Source organism: Ichthyophthirius multifiliis (genome assembly GCF_000220395.1).
Source record: "Ichthyophthirius multifiliis unplaced genomic scaffold scaff_1120509251255, whole genome shotgun sequence".
In the NCBI taxonomy this organism is placed as follows: Eukaryota; Ciliophora; class Oligohymenophorea; order Hymenostomatida; genus Ichthyophthirius; species Ichthyophthirius multifiliis.
The window spans coordinates 8,756-27,876 of NW_004086052.1; the positions used below are offsets into that span (position 1 = coordinate 8,756).

The 19,121-nt window shown below is 15.0% G+C and overlaps 2 protein-coding genes across 2 annotated transcripts, besides 38 other annotated features; both read left to right on the forward strand. All coding sequences in view use genetic code 6, as the record gives it.

The window, feature by feature from the left end:
* Window positions 1-953: 953 nt before the first annotated feature.
* Window positions 954-1,045: a microsatellite.
* Window positions 1,046-1,841: 796 nt separating this feature from the next.
* Window positions 1,842-1,898: a microsatellite.
* Window positions 1,844-1,897: a microsatellite.
* Window positions 1,899-1,959: 61 nt separating the features above from the next.
* Window positions 1,960-2,003: a microsatellite.
* Window positions 2,004-2,092: 89 nt separating this feature from the next.
* Window positions 2,093-2,134: a microsatellite.
* Window positions 2,098-2,145: a microsatellite.
* Window positions 2,146-2,973: 828 nt separating this feature from the next.
* Window positions 2,974-3,021: a microsatellite.
* Window positions 3,021-3,055: a microsatellite.
* Window positions 3,046-3,094: a microsatellite.
* A 118-nt stretch (window positions 3,095-3,212) lies between these two features.
* Window positions 3,213-3,269: a microsatellite.
* Window positions 3,213-3,276: a microsatellite.
* A 58-nt stretch (window positions 3,277-3,334) lies between these two features.
* Window positions 3,335-3,380: a microsatellite.
* Window positions 3,381-3,577: 197 nt separating this feature from the next.
* Window positions 3,578-3,614: a microsatellite.
* Window positions 3,588-3,644: a microsatellite.
* Window positions 3,645-3,776: 132 nt separating this feature from the next.
* On the forward strand, window positions 3,777-5,825 carry IMG5_170270 (propionate-- ligase, putative). Its single transcript, XM_004029883.1, has one exon. The coding sequence runs from the start codon at window positions 4,668-4,670 to the stop codon at window positions 5,808-5,810; it is 1,143 nt and encodes a 380-aa protein (XP_004029931.1). The 5' UTR covers window positions 3,777-4,667; the 3' UTR covers window positions 5,811-5,825.
* A 15-nt stretch (window positions 5,826-5,840) lies between these two features.
* Window positions 5,841-5,889: a microsatellite.
* Window positions 5,890-5,916: 27 nt separating this feature from the next.
* Window positions 5,917-5,952: a microsatellite.
* Window positions 5,953-7,189: 1,237 nt separating this feature from the next.
* Window positions 7,190-7,247: a microsatellite.
* Window positions 7,248-9,206: 1,959 nt separating this feature from the next.
* Window positions 9,207-9,284: a microsatellite.
* Window positions 9,285-9,321: 37 nt separating this feature from the next.
* Window positions 9,322-9,370: a microsatellite.
* A 638-nt stretch (window positions 9,371-10,008) lies between these two features.
* Window positions 10,009-10,045: a microsatellite.
* A 1,025-nt stretch (window positions 10,046-11,070) lies between these two features.
* Window positions 11,071-11,173: a microsatellite.
* An 836-nt stretch (window positions 11,174-12,009) lies between these two features.
* Window positions 12,010-12,054: a microsatellite.
* Window positions 12,040-12,077: a microsatellite.
* Window positions 12,078-12,507: 430 nt separating this feature from the next.
* Window positions 12,508-12,646: a microsatellite.
* Window positions 12,565-12,638: a microsatellite.
* Window positions 12,593-12,638: a microsatellite.
* Window positions 12,593-12,713: a microsatellite.
* Window positions 12,594-12,638: a microsatellite.
* Window positions 12,714-14,267: 1,554 nt separating the features above from the next.
* Window positions 14,268-14,463: a microsatellite.
* A 251-nt stretch (window positions 14,464-14,714) lies between these two features.
* Window positions 14,715-14,763: a microsatellite.
* An 868-nt stretch (window positions 14,764-15,631) lies between these two features.
* Window positions 15,632-15,692: a microsatellite.
* A 28-nt stretch (window positions 15,693-15,720) lies between these two features.
* IMG5_170280 (nsfl1 cofactor p47, putative) lies at window positions 15,721-16,887 on the forward strand (the record flags this gene model as incomplete). Its single annotated transcript, XM_004029884.1, has 5 exons — window positions 15,721-15,748; window positions 15,790-15,853; window positions 15,907-15,963; window positions 16,086-16,304; window positions 16,630-16,887. Coding segments are annotated over 5 exons (626 nt in total), but the record flags the coding sequence as incomplete, so codon positions are not given.
* Window positions 15,984-16,035: a microsatellite.
* Window positions 15,984-16,050: a microsatellite.
* Window positions 16,379-16,420: a microsatellite.
* Window positions 16,543-16,596: a microsatellite.
* Window positions 16,888-16,892: 5 nt separating the features above from the next.
* Window positions 16,893-16,943: a microsatellite.
* A 139-nt stretch (window positions 16,944-17,082) lies between these two features.
* Window positions 17,083-17,122: a microsatellite.
* Window positions 17,123-17,986: 864 nt separating this feature from the next.
* Window positions 17,987-18,027: a microsatellite.
* Window positions 18,028-19,121: the final 1,094 nt, after the last annotated feature.

The following is a 19,121-nucleotide window of genomic DNA, read 5'->3' on the forward strand; positions in this document are numbered from 1 at the left end:
AAAAATTCTATAATGTATAATTTTCCCCATTTTCATAATAATTGTCTTCCTGAATAACATAAGATTTTTAATTCATTTAACAATCAATCCATATTCTATAATTTTTATTAATATTATTAAACCCAAAGCCAATACCTTTGTCACTTAAAATAGCATACTTTATATCTTTTTCATTTTATTTATTTATTTTTTTTGAATACAAAGGTAAAAATATAGGCGAAATTTAAAATAATTAACATTATTCTGAACCTTAATAAACCTAATCTTTTTTCCAAATTTCATTATTATAAGCAGCATATATATACTAATTATTCTAAGAAGATTTACATGAATTTGTTTCTATAAATTTTAAAAGAATTAAACTTGGACCTTAGAATTCTATAAAATATATAATTTTATTTTCTTAGTTAATAATTATATATAAGAACTTACATAAAAGTTTTTCTTTTAAAATTTAAAAATTTAATCCTAATTCTCCTGAAGTAAATACTTATTAAAATGAAGTATTTTTTAATAAAAAAGACTCATTTGTTAATGAAATTGCACTTAAATAATCTTAATTAAAAAGAATAGATTATTTTTATAAAAAAGGTAATTAAAAAAGCATAGGTTGTCCCAAAAATTTAAACTCATAATAATTTCTTAAAATATCATTTATTATTTTATATTTTTAGTTTAAAAAATTTAATATTTCTGTTGGAGATTTAATAATTTCATTTTCTTTTTTTTTATTAATTTAATAAATTTGTATATAATTATTATATTATAATCAATTATATAATATTAAAGAAAAAAATATGTACTAAAAAAGGTTTTCAATAATATCTCTGTATTAATAGTAATATTATTATTATTAATATTATTAATATTTTCTAAAATTAAATAAATATCCTTTAAAATAAAATATTTAAGTATGATATAAGATTTATAATAAATATTAAAAAAAAGTGATAATATATATATATATATATAAATATATATATAAATATATATATAAATATATATATATAATATTATAATATATATATATTATATTTATATATATTTTTTTTTTAAATAAAAATATTTTTACTTATAATATTTATTTCATTTCTTATATTGTTATTTGTACTTCTTTTTGATAAGTATTATATTTTTATTTTATAATTATTTCAAAAATGGTTTCTATATAAAACATTTTTTTATTATTCATATTTATTAAAATATTAGAGCCTAAATATATTATATTTTTTATAAAAAATGATTTTTTTTATTTACAAAAATTATAAAATGTATCATATGTTATATGTTGCTAATTTAGAAATAATTCCTTAACTAAAATTTACTTTAATAAATATGTTTCACTAAAATACTCTAAAAAAGCTTTTTATTCAATTATATTTTTGTATTAAGTTCTTTTTAATTTTTTTAAACTTTATTTTTTTAATATATAAAAGAAAAAATACTCAGGATAATTATTTGAAAGTTAAATAAACAATTCAAAAATTGTATTTTTTTAAGATTTTTCTAATTATTAATTTTTATCTTATCTAGAAGATAAACATATATTATTTCCCATTTTTAAAATATATTTTTTTTAATTAAATACTTAAAAGTTATTATGTTTAAAAAAAAAAAAAAAAATCGATATAAACAATATTTTAATTTTTTAAGAAATTAAATAAAAATTTGTATTAAATTATATTTTTTTAAAACAATAAATTTAATAAATATCAAAGTGATTTTTTTAATTTTTATTAATAATAAAAAGTTTTAAAAAAATAATTAAAAAAGTTTTTAAAAATCTAAAAAGATAAACTATTTATTATTAAAAAATAAAATTAAAAATGATTAAATAATTAAAAATATATATATATATATAAAATTTATCTATATTTATATATTATATTAATATATAATTTTTAAACTAAATATTATAACATTTATTAATTATTTAATTAAAGATTAATAAAATAATTTTATAAACTTATAAATTTATTTAAAATTATATATTATATATAAAACTAATTTTTTTTAAATAATATATAATATTTATAATAATAAATTTCTTATTTATATATTTATTTTAAATTTATTAATAAATTAGATTTTAAAATTATAAATTTTAAAACAAATTTAAATTTATAAAACAAATAAATTAATAAATAGGAATAAAAGAAACAAAAAATTTAAAGATTAAATATATTAATATTAATAAAATTTAATTTCCTGATTTAAAAACCATTATTTTAATTTTATTTACTTTTTTAAAATAAAAGTTTTATTAATAGAAATATAAAAATAGTTTAGTAATAACATATAAAAAAACTATAAAAAAATAATTTAAAAAAAAAAAATAGAAAAAATTTAAATGAATAATTTTTTTATATTATATTATAATTTTTCTAAAATATTTTTTTAAAAATAAATAAAATAATAATATAATCTTTCAAAAAAATTTAAAATTGCAAAAGAAGCATTTAAAAAATGTTTTAATTATCAATAATATTTTTTAGTATAGCAATGTTATGTGTTAGTATATACTTAGTATTAATAGCAAAAGAAAAAACTAGAGTTTACTTTAAAAAAGGCAAAAGATTAAGTGAAATCGAAGATTAATATGATGCTTTGTGTAGTTAACTTTAAGATTTAAAAGTAAATATAATTTATATATATATTTTTAATAAAAAAAAAAAAAATTAATAAATTATAGCATCATTATTATTGGGCAAAATCAAATTAAGAAAGAGAAAAAGAAAAAGCTATGGAATAATAAATATTTAGCACTGAAGATAAATTAGATTTATTAAAAGAAGAATATGAAAATACGAAAAAAGGAAAAACAATACCATTAAAATAAGTTAGTAATAAAGCCTAATGAAAAAGAAAATATATATAATAAAATTATAAAATAAAATCCATTTACATTTTATATTGGTTTTTTTTATTTTTGTTAAAAAAATAACTTTTATAAATATATTTAAAAAAAAAAATTATATGTATAAATATATTTGATAAAATATATATTAAAAATATATTTATTTTAAGAATAGATATACTTTTAAGTATAAATATATATATATATATATATATATATATATATATATATATATATTACTAATATTTTTTTTTTTTTTTTATTTTTAATTTACATATTTTTGATAAAAATAAAATATATTTAAAACAAAATAAAATCTAAAATATATTTAAATAATTTTTATTAATTTTAGTTTTAAAATTAAAATATTATATATATAAATTATTATTATTTAAATAAAATTAAATTATTTTTATAAATACTATATCATTATTATAACAAATTATTTATTTTTAATCTTAGTGATTACTTAATATCTAATTTTTAACTTAAATACAAATTAATTTATAATTATAATATAAATATAAAATATTTTATTTTATTTATATCAAAAATATAGATAAAATTATGTGTTTTCCTTAATTTCTATAAATTAGGTAAAAAAATCATACGATTTTTTTTTTTTATGAAGATATTTTTATATTTATATTTCTTTTATAAATTAATTTTATATTGTAACATAATTTAAGCAAAATAATGATTATTTTTTTTTTTTCTAATATTTTATTATATTATTAAAATTTTTTTATATTTTAAATAATTATTTCATTTTTATTTATTTTTAAATTAAAAAAATAATTCCTATAATATATTTTTATCATAAAATTGTTAATATAAATATCCAAAAATAAAAATTTATTTATTATATTTAAATATAAAAATAAATAATAATTTATATATTAAAAAAGCATGACTTAAAATCCTTACACAATTGCTTATGAATAATCTACAAACCCAGAAACACGTGAAAAATTCTGGCGTGAATAAACTTCTTTAGTAGACTGGTTTTCGCCTCCCTAAATAATTCTTGACAAAACCCACTCAAACCCTGGTTTTTGGCGATGGTACCCTGATTCTAAATTAAACCTATCTTACAATTGTATAGATCGTCATTTAATAGACTAGCCAAACTAACCTGCTTTAATACATTACTCTTCATATACAAAAAAAGACAAAATATACACATATAGTCAACTACATACTGAAGTATCTAAGTTAGCTGGTGTATATAAAAAACTAGGTGTTAAAAAAGGTGATAGAATTATAATATATATGCCTATGGTTCCTGAAGCTGTTTTCGGTATGTTAGCTTGCGCAAGAATAGGTGCAATTCACTCTGTTGTTTTTGGAGGTTTTTCTGCTTTTGAACTAGCTGGAAGGATAAAAGACTCAAATCCGTCTTTAATATTATCTGCTTCTTGCGGTATAGAACCCCATAAAATTATTGATTTTAAGGAGATATTAGATGAAGCTATAATTTTGGCTAATAGATAGGATAATATTAAGATTTTATTATTATAGAGAAGTTAATAAATATCAAATAAACTATAACCAAATAGAGATTATGATTATTAAACTGCAATGCATTTCGCAGAAACTTCAGATTGTGAAGTTGTTAATGGAACAGATCCTTTATATATACTTTATACATCAGGTACTACTGGAGCTCCTAAGGGAATTGTTAGAGATACTGCCGGAACCGCTGTTGCTAGCTCTTGGACAATGAAACATATCATGGATATACATAAAGGAGACGTTTATTTCTCTGGAAGTGATATTGGATGGGTTGTGGGACATCACTTTATAGTTTATGGACCTTTATTAAGAGGAGCTACAACTATTCTATTTGAAGGTAAACCTACATACCCTGACCCTGGTTAATATTGGTAGATCATCGAGAAGTTTAAGGTACATAATAAACATATTTAATATATTAAATATATATAAAAAAAAGGTTAAAGGTCTATATACAGCCCCTACAGCTCTAAGAGCTATCCGAAAAGAAGATCCAGAAGGGAAATTTATATTGAAATCTGATATTTCATCACTATAGGGAGTTTCTATGGCTGGGGAAAGGTGCGATGTGCCCACTTATGAATGGATTTAGTCTCATCTAAAAGTTTTTATAAACGACAATTACTGGTAGACTGAAATTGGTTGGATAATTAGCTGTAATTATAAAAACTTGCACACTTTTCCTATAAAACCTGGCTCTGCAATTAAACCTGCACCTGGCTTCATAGTACATATTTTAGATTAAAATAATAATATAATAAATGAAGCAGATAAATTGGGAAAAATATGTATAAAATTACCTTTACCACCTTCTTTTATGCTTACTTTATATAATAACGACGAGGCTTTTGTTTAAAAATATTTAAAAGATGCCCCTGGGTATTATTAATCTGGAGATTGTGGTTACTTCGATAATGATGGATATTTAAATGTTATGACAAGGATCGATGATGTCATAAATACTGCAGGACATAGACTATCGACTGCTTAAATAGAAGAATGTCTGTTGAGTCATAATAGTATAGTAGAGTCAGCTGTTATAGCCAAAAAGGATAATTTCAAAGGAGAAATTCCAGTTGGATTTGTAGTGGTTAAATAGGGATATAGTTTCGATAAAAAAATACTTGAATAAGAATGTGTGGCTATTATCAGAAAATTAATAGGACCAGTAGCCAGTTTCTAACACTGTATTGTTGTGGAAAAATTACCGAAAACTAGAAGCGGTAAAATACTAAGGTATACATTAAAAAGAATGGTAGATGGGCTTTAAATTGAATAAATTCCATCAACTATTGAAGATGCAAGTGTTTTGAATGTTATTAAAAAAAATATAGAAGAATATGAGGGTTTCGGAAAATAAGATAAGGATAATATAATTTATAAAGATTAAATTGATAATATTAATGGAAATTATGCAGAATTGGTTAATGAAACATGAATTATAGTACATTTAAACATTTTATGTTTATTTTTAAAAAAAATATTTAAATTTTTTAAAAATAATTTTATTATTTTTTTTTTGGAAATAAAAATATATATATATATATTTTTTTTTTTCTTCTTTTTTTTTATTTTTTTTTCATAAAGTTTATTTTTATATAAATTGAAACCAATTTTCCTTTAAAATATTTTATAATTTTATATTCTAAAAAACTTCTTTTTATCTTTTAATTTAAATCCTTTTTCTTAAACAAGTTTGTATTCTTTTTCGAAATCTTCCATATCTTGTTTCTCATCTTCTTTAATAATATTTAATTTAATATTACTTAAATATACACTTTCTTATAAAATATTAAATATTTATTAATGCAGTTTAAACTAATTTAAGTCTTTCATAAATAAATTTAAAACCTCTTAATTATCTAACAATTAAGTAGAATCAATTGCCTTAATTAAATCCACAATATGTACTTTAGCTTATTTTATAATACTATCTTCTCCTTCTAAATTTGATATTTAATCAATATTTTTAATCAATTACCCATTTATTTAATAATATTTCTAATATTTAAAGGGATTAGAGTGTTCTTTTGTAAAAATAACTTTCGAAATTTACTAGAAATCATCTTAATTATATTAAGTTTCTTTATTTTCTGTTTTTTAAGAAAAATTACTCTAAGGACTTCTCGAAAAAACGAGAGGAAGATTATTTTCAGTTTCATAATTTAATAAATTTTCCAAAACTTATTATTCAATATCATAAAAAGACTTTTTTTTAATTTAATAATTTTTTTTTTTCTTTTCTTACTTAGTTTACTTATTCTATTTTTTTTGGAAATTAAATTTTCCGAGTTTATTGTGTAAAAATTCTTTTTTTATATTATTTCTAATTTATTTTTTCATTTTATTATATATATTCTTCATTTATTATTTATTCCTTTGTTATTTATTTCTAATATGTAATATCTTATTCTTATTTTATTTATTAATTTATTTTTTGATTTTATTTAGTTTATTCACCATCTACTTCTATTTTATTTTAATATTTTTTTTTTTTAGTTATTTTTCTTTAGTCTTTTTATTTCATTTAATAATTCTCGTCTATTGAATCTTTATTTTATACATGGTTTTTATTTTCTTTTATAAAAAAAACACAAATATATATATATGTATGTACATATTATTATTTTTATATTTTTTTCATATTAAAAATAAATACATTTTTATAAATACTTTTATTCAATTTTCTATAAATAATCTTATGTAGATTCTATTTCTTTTACTTTTTAATGTATATATTTTTTCTCAGTATTATATAAATAATATTCTTAAACACCATTTAATTAAGATTATAACGGTAGAGGACTTAAAGATGCCATTATTATTATTATTATTATTATTATTATTATTATTATTATTATTATTATTATTATTAACAATATAATAATAAGTAAATAAAAGTTAAATTATTTAATTTTTTACAAATAAAAAATAATATATAAAAAAATTTCAATATATAACTTTATTATTATTATTATATAATATATTATTATATCTATCTTCATCCCTTTCCCTATAAAAATTCTCATTGAAAATTTTACAAACAATTTAATATCCAATTGTAAAAATCCAAACTGCATAAATATAAGCACATGACATCATAAAAAGTTCCATTTCAGTACATTCGGGTGGTTTTTTAAAAAAATACTACTATATGCCAAAAAACATAGTTATTAAATTATATAAAAAAAGTCCACCTATAAATGCAAAGCTTTAAATCGTAACTACTACAGCCCCACAAGATTCTAATAATTTTTAAATTATGTTTAATTTACTTAAACATAATGCTATAATGATAAATGCAAATATTACAGCATTTCCATATAGGACCCAATTTAGGAATTTTTCTGAATCAGTATGTATACATGTATCTTTTTGGTAAACTTTTTTCGTACAAAATGCCAATATTAAAAATATAAAATTATTTAAACGAACTATTTTATTTATATCAATGGACATTATATATTATTTTATATATATATATATATAAATTTTAGAGATAGTTTATTTATTATTATAAAGTTTTATTTATTTGATTTTTTTTTATTTATTTTAAGTAATTTATTCCTAAAATTTTTTTATTATTTTTTTTTAAAAAAATAAAAATGAAAAAAATTATATATATAGCCTTTTTTTCCTTTATATATAAAATATAAATATATACAAAAAATTCTAATATTAAATAAAATTAAACATATAATTTAATCATTTGTTTTTTAACTTCTTTAATAATTCTTCACTATTTTTAAGCCTCAATTTAATATATTATTATTTTCCTTTATTTCCAATTATAAATTAAATGACTCAGTTATATAAGAAGGTTAATAAAACAATTTCATTTTATAATAATATTATTAATAAGTTTTAATGTTATTCAATATTAAATATTAATTTTACAATTAGAATATTATATTTAAGAGATACAGTACTCTTTATAAAACTAAATCAAGCAATTTCCATAAATTCTATAAAAATTGATTATTACCTCCAATAATTTTTATTTTTTTAAAATATTATTTCCAAAAAGGTTACTTTTGCCTCGAAGATATCATATAATCATGAATCGACAGCAAAATAATCTAAGCCAAATATATCTATTAGAGCATTAATTTATTATCTATAAAATTGAAAAAACAGCCCCTTCTAATCTATAAATCATCATTTATTATTTAAAAAATCTTAAAAAAATATGTTATGCATTTAATTGGACATTATAATATGATTTTTATAGTAAAAAGTACAATGAATAACTTTTAAAAAGGCAGTTTTTTATATAAATATATATATATATAAAGAGTTTTTAAAATTTAGACTTTTTTATATTTATATTATATAATTTCATATTTAAAATAATCTGAAATTATACTTATAATTATAATGTTGATATTTAAATATATTTATGACTTTTTAGCAACTAAAAATAGCAATATAAATCATAATTCATTTACATAAAAAAAAGTGAATGTAAAAAAATTTAATATTATTTTATATTAATAGAAATACATAACAAAATAATTTATTTTTAAGATTTTTAATAAATATTTAATAAACTATATAAAGAAAATAAAGAGTGCAAATATATATTTGAAACTGACTTTTTAATTTAAGATATTAATTATTATTTATTATTAAATATATATATATATATAAACAAAATATACATTTAATATATTCATATATTTATATAAAAAAAATTTAAACTAATTAAAAATAATAAATAATAAATTATATTTACTTGTTTTTCAAATAATTAAATAAGAAAGAAAATTTTAATAAAAATTATTTTATTATAATTAATTATAAAATATTTATTACATTATTTTATTATTAATTAATATATTTAAATATATATATATATATGTATATATATATATATATATATATCTTAATAATTATATATATATATATATATTATTTTTTTATATATAAATATTCAATAATAATATATCATTTTTTATTTATATTTTTTTAAAATTTATTTATATAAATTTTTATTAATATATATATATTTTGTTATAAACTAATCTCAAAATTTTAAATAAATATATATATTTTAATATTTAGATATAAAATCTATAAAAAATTATAATTTATTATATCTTATTTTTCTCTATATATATATTAAATTTTTACTTATTAATTTTTATATTTAATATTTTTAAATACTTCTCATAATATATCATATTAAACAATTTATTTTATTTATTTGTATTTTTTAATATGTTTTTTTTAAGAATTTATTATTTTCTAATTTTACCTTATTCTTTAAGACTTAAAATTATAAAAATGACATTAAAAATTTTATTTATTAACTAAAGAATTATATTTATTTGTTAAAATATTTTTTTAATTTTAATATATTCTTTATTACTTTTTTATTATATAATAAATTGTTTATTTACTTTTTCTTTATTTTTTTTTTAAAAAAAATTAATATAATATTTTTTTATAAATATAAAATATATTTTGATCATCAAAAAAATGATATATTTCATTAAATATGATTAAAAATGCTTTAATATTGTTAAACATTATTATTTTATATTAAAAAAATATTATATCTTAAAAACAAAATATACTTTAAACTTAAAAATATCATAATTTGTAATATTTTTAAAATATAAAAGTAAAAAATTAATAAAAATATCTAAATAATAATATCAAATAATAATAAAAGAACCATATTTTATATGAGTATTTTAACTATAAAAATATTTTATAAATAATTTAATATTAAAATTAATAACTAAACAATATTTATCCTTTCTATTGTTTTTTAAAATAAATATTTTATATAATTATATTAGAAATAAAAAATGATTGTAAATTATGATTCTTCAAGTGATTCATAAGATTATTAAAATAAAAAAGTAATAAAATTAGAAACAAAAGAATAGCCCAAAATCTAATAAGTTAAAAAAGAATTTTTACCATCATTTTAATCACTTTTAAATACAAATAATAAACTACAATCTTAATTTGATCACTAATTATAAAAAACTAAAAATAATTAGCAATAAAATAATAATGAGGACGAATTAAATATAAATAAAAAAAGAAAATTACCTTAAGATATGAAAGATTAAATATAATGCAATATAGAATAAAAATTCCATAAATTAAATGAATAAAATACATAAACAAAACCCAAACAAAAGCTATTTGTACCCCCATAATCTAAAAATAAAAAATCTAATATAAGTACAGAATATTGAAATAATATATATAGAGTAAAAGTATATATATATATTAATTTTAATTATTGAAATTTTATTTATTTTTTAAAAAAATTAATATAAAAAAAGTTTATTTTAAAAAAAATATAGAAATAATTAAAATTTTTATAACATAATAATAAAACTATAAATAAAAAAATAATATAAATGTATTATTTTTTCATTCATTAATTATATTATTAAATTTACTATAAATAAGTTTTGAACTTTATAAAGACTAAAAATTATTAGCTCTTTAATCTTAAATATTTTAATTAAATAAATTTTTTGAATATCCTTTAAAAGAAGTATAATTATTATCAAGATTAAAAATTTTTTAACTAAATTAGATTATTATTTACATTTAAGATTAAAACCTTAAAGAAAATGTTTATTTACTTTATTTTATTTAGAAAAAGTTTATTTTTCAGTATAATCTTAAGAAGTTTTTATTTATTTGTTTTCATAACAAAAACTAAATTCATTATAATTATTATTATTATTATTATTATAATTATTATTATTTATTATTATTAGTATTATTATTATTAATATTATTATTATTATCTTATTCATTTTTATTATTGCTTTCTGTATTATTTAATAAATTTAATTTTTATTATTTATCATTATTATTATACTCTTATTATTGAATATTTTAGTTTCCATTTTATTTTAAATATTAAATTTTTTAATTATCTTTTTTATTATTTTATTACGTATTATCTATTTTTTATTATTATTTACTTAATTTAATTATTTTATCATTTTATTTATAATCTAAATTTTTACTTTATTCTTATTCAAATGCTAAATATATTTAATTATTTTTTATATTTTGTTATTCTAGTATTATATTACTAGCAGAATAAGCTCTCTAATTTTAAAAATATAAATTCTATTAAAATTTTTAATTATTTATTAATGGTAATATAGAAATTTAAGTATTTTTTCTATAATTAAAAATTTATTCTTTTTATTTATTTTTGATAAATTAAGTATTTTATTATTATTTATTTATTTAAGAATTTTCCATATCTAAATATATAATTTCATTAATTTTATCCCAAAATAATTTCTCAGATTAATGTTTTTTTTAGTTTAAATTTTAATTTTGATAATTATTTAAACTTAAAATATAAGGATATATTTATATGTTTTTTTTTATTACACAAAAAATTAGTTATTGATATATTTAGAATTAACTTTATCATATCTAAATAATGTCTTTTATTAAGCTTAAGTCTTTTTTAAATATAAGTAAAATTATAAATATAAATATTATAATCTATGTTTTTTATAATTTAAATGAAGTAATATTATTAAAAAAATATAAAAAAAGAAAATGAATAATTATATTAATTGATTTTATAAATAAAAATAATCATATAAAAAGAAGTATATAAAATGAAAATTTATTGAATATAAATATATAAATATATAAATATATAAATATATAAATATATATTTTTATATATCTATATATATTTCCATTTTCGATTTACCTATTATTTATTTTCAAGAAATTCATTATCAAATGTATCATTTTTTTTTTCGTTTGATTCTTATTAATAAAATAAGCAGTTTTTTACATGTTATTGATTTTATTTTAATTCATAATTGTATTAATAATAAAAAAATAAAAATAAATATATTTTTATAATTTTATAAATAAAATAAAACATCTGCCTTAATTAAAATAAATATTTAATAAAAATAAAAATATTATATTAACTTTTAAATTTTATTTAATCATTAACAACCTTTATTTTAATATAATTATTTTTATGTATTTTAGTTTTTTTTAAATCTAATTTTTAATATTTATAAAGTAATTTAATTTTAATCATATATATATTAATATTTTTATTTAAAATATATTAATTTTTTTAATATTAATGTGTTTTTATTTTTTGTTGATAATTTTTATTAATATAAAAAAATTAATTTAATATTTAAATTAAATATCAAATATATATAATATATAAATTAATAATTAGAAAAAAAATAATATAATAAATAATATAATATATAAATAAATAATATTAATATTTATATATTTTTAATAAATATATATAAAATATAATATATATAAAACATATCATATATACTATTTTTAATATTTTACAACAAAATTAAAAAAAAAAAAAATCAAATTTCTTCATTATTTTTACTTCCTTTTCTTTTAATTAATTATGTAATTAAATATTCACTCTATACTTCTTCGTTTATCATATTTTTTTTAAAAGATTCTTACTAACTTTATTATATTTAAATATTTTCTTCCTAATTGTTCTAATTATCATCTTTTATATTATTTTGTTTGCTTTCTAAATAATTATTAATTCTCTATTTAATTTAAAAAATAATTAAATATATATATATATATATTATTTTTAAAAATACCTAATATATTTTCTCAATATCATCCTCAATTAAATTACTTTCATTTACTAATATATCATTTTTTTCTTAAAAATACCATTTTTAATCTTCTATTTAAATAACTTTTATTAAAAATCCATTTAAATATTCTGACCATTTTTCATTTAAAAACTCATCAAAATTTGACTCATTTTTATAAATGATTCTCCCTAATTTATTTAAAACACCTCCATATCCTTTTTCTTTACCTGAGTTTCTTAATAAAAATTCCACAAATGAATTTTCTTAAAACAAGATTTATTTAAAATATAAAGATTAATCATTATTTTCTTATTTATATATGCAAAACCCCAATATTTCTTCTAATATAGTTCCAATTTATAAAATTAAAAGATTATTCCATTAAAACTCCAAAATAATTTAAAGGCAAATTTTCAAAAAATTCCTTTTTAATAAAATATGAATAATCTCGAAATTTTTCCATTTAAAAAAACTCGAAAATAAACTAAAAATTTAAACTCTTCCAAAACCAAAAAATTATTTTTTTTTCAATAAAATTACCTATTTAATCTACTAAAATTTCACTATATTTTAAAAAAACGCTTTAAAAAGGAAATTCATTCTTTTTTTCGACAAAAACATCATTTTTCATTTAAAAATTAACCAAAAAAAATATTAAATTAGCCGAATATCCAACTGATAAACTGCATGAATTTTCGTTCAAAATTATACCGAAAAAATCTTCTACAAATACATCCTAAAAAACGTACTCGAAAATATTCTTTTGGGCTATATTTTATGGATTTTTCAAATTTTCTAATTGAAAAATATCTTCAAAAATCTTCAAAATATTCTCCTTTTCATACACATCCCCATTTATAAATTTCTCTTTTAGTAAAAATAACACATATATCCTTAAATCTTTAAATTTATCAAATTAATCTTCCAAATTATACCCCACATTTATTACTAATTCACTTAAAATTTCTTAAAAACTAGCGTTTTTGGCATAATCTACTATATTTTTCAATAAATATTTTTAATCTTTGACATAACTATATAATTCTCCATTTAAAGTTAGTAAAGAATAAAATACTTTAGCAAAATAAGCAATTTATGTTTCATTTGTGAACTTTTTTTCTCCATTAATATAACTAAAAATTTTTTATAAAATCTAATTATTTTTAACTTCAAATACTTCAGTTTAAATTTTAACATCGGTATTTAATTTACTTACTCTTTATTAATTATTTTCTATTTATTTAATACATGAGCGACGTCTGATAGGGATATCATCTTCTTCTTATTCTTGTTCTTATTCTAATTATTATTCTAGTTCTTATTCTTATACTTATTCTTATTCTAGTTCTTATATTTATTATAATTGTTATACTTATTATTATTCTTATTCTTATATTTATTCTTATACTTATTGTTATATTATTTCTTATTCTTATGATTATTGTTATTCATATCCTTATACTTATTCTTGTAAGGAATTTATTGAATTGTTTACTTCTATATTATCAGTTATATTATTTAAATCAAAAAATATATCTTCTATACCTTTTAAGTTAGAATCAAATATTTCACTAGCAATAAAAGGGTATCTAAATTTAATTTTATGTATATATTTACATATAAATAAACACTTTTTATATTGAAATTTAATTATTATAAATATATAATTAATAATAAACAATATAATAAAAATTATTATGATATTTATTAAAAATAACATAATATAAATATATATTTTATATATATATATAAATTTATATATATATATATTATTACTTATATAGTTTTTTTTCATCATCTCCTTCTTCATCTGGAATATCAATTGCATATCTTAGTAATTAATGTAAAATTGTTTTATTTTTTTTCAAACTTTTATTTATATATAAATCTTTTATTTTTATTTTTTAAATATTAAATGGATTACAATTTAATAAATTTTGTAGGGTTTTATCTTATTTCTTTAATTATATTATCTGTTTCTAAAATTTATTCACAAGTTAAATTTTCTTAATTCAATACTTAATCAATATAAGATGTAATTGGGTTTTCCATTTAATATTAAATTTAACTTATTTTTAATATATATATATGTATTTAATTGTTAATATTATTTTTATTTACTCAAATATCATTTTTTTTAATTTCGATATTTTGTTTTATTTGATAATTCTTAAAATAAATTAAATATGTATATTTATATAAAATTATTAGTGGCAATATTTTTTTATAAAAAATAATTAATATTTATATATTAATACATTTTAATTTTTAATATTAATTAATTATATTTGCTAGATTTAAAATAAAATAAATAAAATTATAGTTTATAAATATAGATAATTATTTGTAATCTGAATGATTATTTAAATTATTATAATAAATATATAAATAGATTATTTTAATAATAATTATATATATCTATATATTATTAGTTCTATAAAATATTATCAAAAATCATTTTACTTGAAAATAAATATATTATATAAATAAATTAATTCAAATAAAAAAATTATATATATAAATTTTACATCCTTTTTTTTATTTAGTACGATAAAAAAATATTTAGGATAAAAATTAATATAATAAATAATTTATTTTAAATAAATTAATATCTAATATTAATAATTATCAATTTATGAAATATATACATATTATTTAAATTATTTATTAAAATATATAATTATTATATATATTATTTAAAGAATAGATTATATAATATAAAAAAAAATGTTTAAAACATTAGACGACCTTAAAGGTAAAAATTATTAAAAATGCAAATATAATAAAAAAAAACAGAAAAAAAAGAATAAGATAAAAAGGACAAAAAGAATACTAACTCATATGTTGGTGGTGAAAAAAGGTTTTGCATTATATAATAACTAAAGTTAAACAAAATAAAAAATAAAAAAATAGCGGTTTAGCAGTAGAAAATCCAGACGATTTATAAGCAATAATAGAAAAAGCAAAAAAGTATATATATAATAAACCAAATATATATATATATATATATATAAATATATATATTATATATATTATATATATTTTTATATAATTATACTTATTTAAATATATGTTTAATTTATTTTATAAAGGAATACTTAATAATAATAATAAAGTGGATAAAGACTAGAAACTTAAATAAAAATAACTCTTTATTCCAATGGTTTTACTTTGAATGATGATGGTGAATTCAGAGACTATAATTTACCAGAAAACAAATAATTTATGAAAGAAATAAATTAATAATAAGTTCCAATTGAATTAAGAAAAAAATATCCTCAAGGTTTAGATGTTAGCTTAGAAGATAAAAGGTAATTATATAAAATTAAACAAATTTTTATTAAATAATTTTTAAATATATAAATGTATGGAATTTTTTATTATATATATATATAGATATTTATATATTCAAATTTTTATATATATATCTATTATTGAATTAAATTTATAGTATTTAATATTATTATATATAAATAATTATTATTTAATTTTTATTTATATTGATAAATTTTAAAAATATATAAGAATTTAATAGATAATAAAGAGCGAATATATATTTTATATATATATATATATATATATATATATTTATTTTATATATATTCATTTTTATTTATTTATTATATAATATTATAGATCAGAAGTTTTTAAAATTCCTCCACCACCTTCATATATTGCTTTTTCTGGATAAGGAGTTAGTTTAGGTGCCAATTAATAATAATAATAAGTTCTTACTTAATAGATTTAATAACCTAATTTAAAAAAAGGATAAATAAATGTTGATGAAAATAAACCAACTACTAATATTAAATTAAGATTTCATAATGGAACAGCAATAAATGTCAGAATTAATGTAGACGATACTATTTAAACATTATATGATTATACTAATTCGTATTTATTATAATTTTATATATATAAATATAATAATTATATATATATATATTATAGAATTGCACCTGTTAATGGAAATTTTTAACTCTAAACTGCTCATCCAGTTAAAGTTTTGGATAATAAAAACTTAACTATTAAAGAAGCTGATCTATGCTAATCATAAATCATATAAAAAATATGATTTTTGTTTTATTTTAAAAAATCTATTAAAATAAAAAATATATATTAAAATAAATTTCTTATATTAATTTTTATTTTTTGGAATTTTTTTTTTATATTTAATTTACAACAATAACATATTATTAAATATATATAAAAAAAAAACTATAAATATTATAAGTTTAACTTAAAAAGTATATATATAATTAAATATTATTTTTTATTTTAAAAATATTATTATATATTTGAATATATTTATTCTTTTCTTTTTTTTTTTGTTAATAAAAATTTTATTTATAATTAATAGATTCTTCTTAATACTTTAAATATCTATATATTATTTATACAAAAACAATTTTATAATATTTTCTATTTATTTATTAGTAAATAACAAGATTAAAATATTTTTACATTTAAATTAAAAAAAAAATTCTTAATCTATAATTATATTTCTAAATTTCATCATATGAAAGAATAGTCCAAAAATATATTATAAGTCTATTATTAAATAATAAAAGATAAAAAGTTATCCTATTAAAAAATAAAAAAACATATTATTAACCTACTATATGATATATTAATTTTAAATAAACATATATATATACAAATAATTAAACCATTTTTTTTTAATCATTTATATATTATATATATTCTAAAAAAAATCATAATTATAAACTATCTCTCCTTTTTTAATAAAAATTTAAATATTTTACAACATCTCAGTATAATTTTAAGTATTATCTTTATCTTCTTTATCTTATCTAATATGAGATTTCTATAAACTAGGTAAAATTTCTTTATTTCTCTTTAAAAAATACATTTAAATTTATTAATTTAACTCATTTAAATTATTATCCATTTAATTAAAAAAAATGATAAAATTATCATTCTAAAAAACTGGAATTTCCCCTAAATTCGAATAATCAATTTTACTCCAATCTTTAAATAATTTACTTAATTTTTAATTAATTATTAATTTTTTCCTTTAAAAATTTTACATTTTATCATTAAATTTCAACCTGAATTCTCCAAATTTTTAAAGCAATTTTTATTCTATTTAATTAACCAATTCCAGTCCTTTTTTGTTTTTCCTTTCTAAATTTTCATATTCTTCTTTTATAATATCTAATTTTTCCTATAATTAATCTTCATATTTATATTTTCCACTCGTCAATTTATCAACATTTACTAAAACATGCAAATTATATTGAATTTCTTTATTTTTAATAAACTAAGCCTATTTATACCCCAAATCATAAAACAAGCCTAAATTTTTTAAACAAAAATACTTAAAATCAATTTTCTCATTTTTCCAACTTGCCAAAAACAACGTTTGTCTATCATATACACTAAAAAAAAACGAGAAATTAAATAGATTTTTCTAATATTCTTCTAATTATTAATATTCTTTTAAATTTAATTCTTCTCTATTAAAATTTTTTTGGTCCTCGGAATTAACTAAACACATAAATTTTACTAAACCCTAATAATCTAATAAATTTCCTTAAATTTTAGTCAAATTCTTTAAATTAAGAGCAAAAACTCTATTAAAATACACAAAAACAATATCATAATTAATATCATGAAAATTTCCAAGAATTTTCGGAGTTTAATTATCCATCCATTTTTTTTAAAACGAACAATCTAAACCAGTCTAAAGTAGTATTTTTTTCAAAGGACACATAAATTTAACTTTACCATATTTAAAAAGCCTAAAAAAGCAAATATCATAATCAAAATATTTCGGTAAAACAGGAGTAACTGAATAAAAGATAGTTAATCTTGAATAATTTTTCATAAAAAATTCTAATTTAAAATTATCATATTTCTCTATAAACCGTGTAGATTCCGTTAATATAAAAACATGAAAACATTCCTCTGTATTTTAAATTTTGTGTATTCTTTTATATATTGAACCATGATTTGTTCTTTTGCTTTCTTTATCTACTTAACAATTTATAGTTTTCAGGTTTAAATCTAATTCAAGTTGTTAAAAGACATTTTCCTATACATATAGAGTTTTTCGATCTTAAGAATAATTAGAATAACTTATAATTTTGCAAATTACTTATAAT